The following is a 6,025-nucleotide window of genomic DNA, read 5'->3' on the forward strand; positions in this document are numbered from 1 at the left end:
GGGCCAGAGATGTGACCCATGGCCAGAATATCATAGTTCATACAAATGCAGCGCAGTGAAGTTACAGACGTTTAATACACACGACATGTGTATCCGCCGTTCGACCCGTGCTGGACCCCTAATGAGTCAGCCGTCTCTCTGTGAGTAGCGTCCATCCAACTCCCTCTCGCAGTTATAATAGCCTATTGACAATAAAATTTGTTTTGGTTAAAATCATCAAATAATCGTGAAATACTCGCGATCAAAATAATCGCGATTATCATTTTGGCCATAATCGTGCAGCCCTAAATCCCCCCCAGTCAAACTAGTCTAGTATGCGATCAAAGATACATAGAGGACAAGATAGATATCTTCCGTTTTACAGAGGAGAATGGCGTCACTGCTTTGAGATATGGCATATATTTGGGCCTTTTTTTTGATCAAATGTAAATAGTGTGCGCTTCATATAAGTTATAATGTTTATTATGTTTATTTTTTGCATATAGGAGAACTGTTTTAGACAACACAAATGCTTGTGTAGCATTGCTGTGGGTGTAATATCAATAAATATGACATTATTATGTTGATTATTGGCATAAGTTAATGTCATGAGGGCAAAAGCGTCTGGACTTTCTTTGAAAAAATGTATGTATTTTGTCAACTGTATAAGTTATAATGTTGGTTTCTTTACAGTGTGACTCTCGAGACAAATGAGAAGTGTTTTAGAGAGGGGATTGGCTTAGGTTTTACTGCTCTGTCTGTGATATCAATACATATCTGTGAGATTCATGTTCCGTTCATGTTATTTGGTTATTTGTGTTTAAGGTCCTACAACCATTTTTAACATTCAAGTGACCTCACTGCAGCCCAAATATTCTAATAACCCAGTTTGTCCTGAAAAAATTATGTTCATATCTGTAGACAACAGGGTTGATGTTTTATAAGCTTTTTTATAAAAGAAATCCGGACGGATAATGAACTGTAAAAATGACCTTAGGGTTCAGGGGGTTCTAGATCAGCTCTTCTCAACCTGGGGGATGCCAAATAATTTCAGGGGGTCACCAGGAAAAAATGAAAATATTTTAGACTGTAGAATGTTTTTTACATTACTGTTTGAGTTTGGAGCCTTTTATGTGTTCAGTGCATAATTTTTAAAACCGAAGGTCCTAGAATACAGAAAGGGATCTGTTCCGGCGGATCAAAAGGAGAGAAAAAGTCAAGGGATGCATTTAAAAAATTCACAGTGCCTGAAGCACATTGGACAAGGGCAGGTGCTAGCTGTTTAAACTAAACCAAACTAAACAGGAGGTGCATAGAAGGGGGTTGCGAACACCAACCTGATTATTCTTGGGTGTCGCAACTCGATAAATCTTATCTAGATGATAATAAATGCTCTGCTGTCTGAGCTTTAGGTAAAGTGGACTTTTTCAGTTTTGCGTCCATTTGTTTAAAGGCAAATTCTGCTTTATTGTACTGCAACTTGGATTTTGGCCAATATTTCTATTTTTTGTATCAATGTGTTTTATTCAACCCAGTCTCATATAAAAACGTACACTGACTACGTTGGTCCAATGTGCAACTAAATTGTCAACAAGTGGTGCTAGAGGAATCATTAAAGACCAAACCACAATTGTCTGTAAAACATGTCATACCAATAATTGTTTAGACATTTCAGTCCAGGTGTGGACTTTAGTGGTCTGACGTGGTGGACTGAGCATCTGGCCAGAAACTAATGTGATAAGCACTGTAGTTTTATTACTGATTAAAATAAAGGCCATGAAAATATTACGCAGGTTGCAATAAACCACCATTTCCATTACATTGTGGAGTCTGAGGGTTTCTGCTGTAATCCATAAAGAGCCTCTTTAACAATTATCCCTCCATTACTTTGTTTGCTCATTGAGGGAATTGTACAAGTAACCTTGTCAAAAACTATTAGGTCTTTACCAAGAGCTGCAGCAAAATATTCAGTCCAACATTTAGCAGTTATTGAAGGTTACTTTTGGATAAATTGCTCGTTTCATATTTGTTAGTTTATTCTCCCTCGTGTGTTGGATCTCCCTTTGTGTGTAGCCTATATTGCTACAACATAGATCAACATGTAGTGCATATGGAGCACCAGATGCAAGTGAATAAATGATTATCTTTACTGGTTAATCTGGCTTTCTGTATCCTAACAGAATTGTGGCTAAGAAGTGTGTGTGTATGTGTGTGTGTGTGTGTGTGTGTGTGTGTGTGTGTACTGGTAGTAAAGGGCTGTGATGATGGTGATGATGGGGATGATGCATCCTATCCCCATTAGTGTTAGCCTAGATCTGTCAGAGCCTTGTTGGGTTTCTGCCTGGCAAAATCTCAACCCTGAGGAACAATGGGATGGGCCAAACACACACACACACATGCACACATATGTTCCCAAGACAAAACAAAACAGTGTTCTGTTTGTTTAACGCACACACATACCCAGCACTACCTGGAAATTCTCACATCCACTGTCAATCTCACATTCACATAAACACAAACACACTTTCATCCTCAACCCTTGTGTAACACACAGGAAGTGTTACAATGTGGTTGGTTGTCTTTATTGTAGCTAAGCTTTGACAAAATCATATATCACACATTTGAACTGCATTCTCAATTGACCCCATTCTCACCTCCGTTAGACAATAATGGACACAGCTCTGTTAGCTTTTTATCCATTTTTTTCAACTCGACTGGTGTTGATACCGTGACCCTAGCACACCGAAGACCATCAATGCAAATGACTGATTATGCGGCGCTGGTTTCTCCTCATTATAATAGTGTTTGCCACACTGGAGATCAATAGAGTGAGTGGTGTGAACAGATCAGTGCTTTTGGAAACACAGTGTGTGTTCATCACTCAACTAATTTAACTACATGCCCAATTTGTATTTCAAATCAAATCCTTTCCAAACAACATCCTTGTTTACTCCGAGAAATGATTTATCACCTTGTAGAAATACTTTGATGTGCATCTTCTTTACATTCCTTCTCAGTCGGTAACAAAACTTTAATGAGTTTTGTCCTTGCAGGGCTCCCTCTGCCGTAGCTAAACTCAAGGCTGTCCTACATTCTCCTTCTTCGCTGTGGAGTTGCTGGGGTGTGGTCATGGTGGATTTGGCGAGAGATAACATCTTCCCTCTGTGCTCTCTTTTATGGACTTTTAACGTTGCTTTTAATTAATATCTCTGTCATTAATTTGCAGTGACACATGGCCTCCCTCCCTCCCTCCACCCACCCAACCAGCCAGTCAGTCAGATTCAAGCCCCAAAGCCCTGTCAGTCTCTAAGCACTAACGGCAGAGAGGAGAGCTGTAGATGGGAGTGTACAATTCTCTGAAACTCTCATGGTTTTAGTGTCTTTCAGTTCAGATTTCTTTATTTTTTGTTTGTTTCTTTGTGTCTATCTTTTCTTCATTCGTTCTTTCTTTCCTCTTGACCTCCTAGTTGGTGCCAGGAGTTCTTGGCCATTATCAACATTCAGCGTGACGGCACTGAGTGCGCTTTAGTTGACTACAAGACTGCTGTTCTCATTCTTTCTTACCCAGAAAGCATTTCTCATATTATGGCTATTTTCTCAATGATTGGTGTTGATAAAGTGTCTCGCCATTACGCCCACTCAGGTGTTTTTGTGATGGGGTGACGATAATGATGATAGCAGACCAGTGATGGTTGCCCTTGGTTTCATACGTTAGCAGCAAAACCTTGTTTCCCTCAATAGTTAGTCCACCCTGCAGTGTTTTCAGAAAGGAGAGAGAAACAGCGAACACTTCCCATGTGAACTGGAAAGCAAGATGTAGAGAACTTTAAAATATTGAAGCAGTGCTCACAAATCCTAATTACATATGCCAGCTTCGCAAGACACAAGCTTCCTTATCCATTGTGTTACTATTGTATCAATATTGATTTAATTCCAGACTTTAAAACAGGCACTATTTCCTCTTGTCGCTGATGACTCTGTTGAACTACGTTTTGCTATATTCAAATTATAAAGTAACATACCTTCAGCAGATATATGGGGTTTATATGGGGCCTGTTTTTGCTCTGCATCAATTTTCCTTTACATCTGAAATACAAATACATTACAATACAAATAATGGACATAAAAACAATCTACATAGGACACTTGTTAGTCTGTTTGTCCTTGTATGCTAAATGTATCAGTCTGCTTTTTCAGACTAGACACTACTTTTAAATTGTGTCATGAAAAAGCGCATGTATTCATTGTGATGTCAGTGTTGAAACAATATGTTGTCGATCATGCTACATATAATGCAGCCAGTCTCTTTTAAAGCAACCAGAATGGAGGGTGGACAGTGACGTTGCCTTCAGTGTATTTTTAAACACTCCGATGGATATGACTTAGAGGATAGTACATACAGACCAGAGAGCAGTAATAATTAATGAAGGTTTTTATGGAAAGCACAAGAAATCCGACTGAAGAGGTCTTGGTCATTACTCTTACGTATGTGCTCTCGTTGCTGCTTTTTTATCCTCTGTGTTGTTGTTCTTGTACCTACATTTCTTTTATTTTAATTTTTTATTTAGGTTGTATGCCCCTCTAACCCTACTTATCCCCCCCCCCCTCTCTCTCTCTCTCGCTCGCTCTCTCCAGGTTCAGGAAAATGTCTTTGTTGATTTTAACCACAAGGAGCTGCTTGACCTCTACAACAAGGTCAGTTATTTGTGTGTGTGAGAGTCTGTGTGTAACTACATGTATGTGTCCACTTTCATGTCACGTTGCATTAGACATGGTTAAACTTGTCTTTTCAATGTGTCATTTGATCATGCCAGGACGCATTAACTGTCAAGTCGGAATGCTCCAAGATTGGATTTTGCTTGCATTGGGATCCGATCAGCCAGACCACCTGCCAAGGTGGCCTGGCTCGCAATCCGGACAATTGATCAAACGTAGGTCTTGCGTCATCCTTCCGTCGTTGAGTTCCTCTCCTGAGCGAGAGCAAAGGGATGAGATTTGAAGATGGAGGAAAACCAGAGTTGGAGCACAGCCGAGTCCCGCTCTCTTATCACTGTGGTCCCTGTGGTACATGTATAAATCACTTGTCTCCGCTGCTATTTTCTCAACAAAGCGCGTCTCGTACGGGCCCTGCCACCATTACTATATATATATAAAAAAGAAGAAGGGTCTCTCTTGCACCAAGTACCATGGTGGATGCACCTATTTTGCAGGAATACAGTCAGGTCCATAAATATTGGGACATCAACACAATTCTAATCTTTTTGGCTCTATACACCACCACAATGGATTTGAAATGAAACAAAACGAATGTGCTTTAACTGCAGACTTTCAGCTAATTCATTAATTTGAGGTATTTACATCCAAATCAGGTAAACGGTGTAGGAATTACAACAGTTTGTACTATATGTGCCTTCCATTTTTTAAGGGACCAAAAGTAATGGGACCGATTAACAATCATAATTCAAATTTCCTTTTTTAATACTTGGTTGCAGTCAATTACAGCTTAAAGTCTGGAACGCATAGACATCACCAGATGCTGGGTTTCATCACTGGTGATGCTCTGCCAGGCCTCTACTGCAACTGTCTTCAGTTCCTGCTTGTTCTTGGGGCATTTTCCCTTCCGTTTTGTCTTCAGCAAGGGAAATGCATACTCAATCAGATTCAGGTCAGGTGATTGACTTGGCCATTGCATCACATTCCACTTCTTTCCCTTAAAAAACTCTTTGGTTGCTTTCACAGTATGCTTCGGGTCATTGTCCATCTGCACTGTGAAGCGCCATCCAATGAGTTCTGAAGCATTTGGCGGAATATGATCCAGATAATATTGCCCGAAACAAAATTCATCCTGCTGCTTTTGTCAGCAGTCACATCATCAATAAATACAAGAGAACTATTTCTATTGCCAACCATACATTGCCACGCCATGACACTACCACCACCAAGCTTTACTGATAAGGTGGTATGCTTTGGATCATGAGTGGTTCCTTTCCTTCTCCATACTCTTCTCTTCCCTTCACTCTGGTACAAGTTGATCTTTGTCTCATCT

At 40.0% G+C, this 6,025-nt stretch overlaps 1 protein-coding gene across 2 annotated transcripts in view; it reads left to right on the plus strand.

The window, feature by feature from the left end:
- Nucleotides 1-6,025, plus strand: part of commd10 (COMM domain containing 10) — a 61,207-nt gene that overhangs the window by 53,486 nt on the left and 1,696 nt on the right. For both annotated transcript variants that reach the window (XR_004331949.1, XM_032515640.1), the window contains one exon: nucleotides 4,615-4,674. Coding sequence is in view for 1 of the 2 variants with exons in the window: in XM_032515640.1 (XP_032371531.1) it covers nucleotides 4,615-4,674 (60 nt within the window). In the remaining variant the exon portion in view is untranslated. The remainder of the gene's footprint in view (nucleotides 1-4,614; nucleotides 4,675-6,025) is intronic.

This window comes from Etheostoma spectabile, chromosome 5 (genome assembly GCF_008692095.1).
Source record: "Etheostoma spectabile isolate EspeVRDwgs_2016 chromosome 5, UIUC_Espe_1.0, whole genome shotgun sequence".
In the NCBI taxonomy this organism is placed as follows: Eukaryota; Metazoa; Chordata; class Actinopteri; order Perciformes; family Percidae; genus Etheostoma; species Etheostoma spectabile.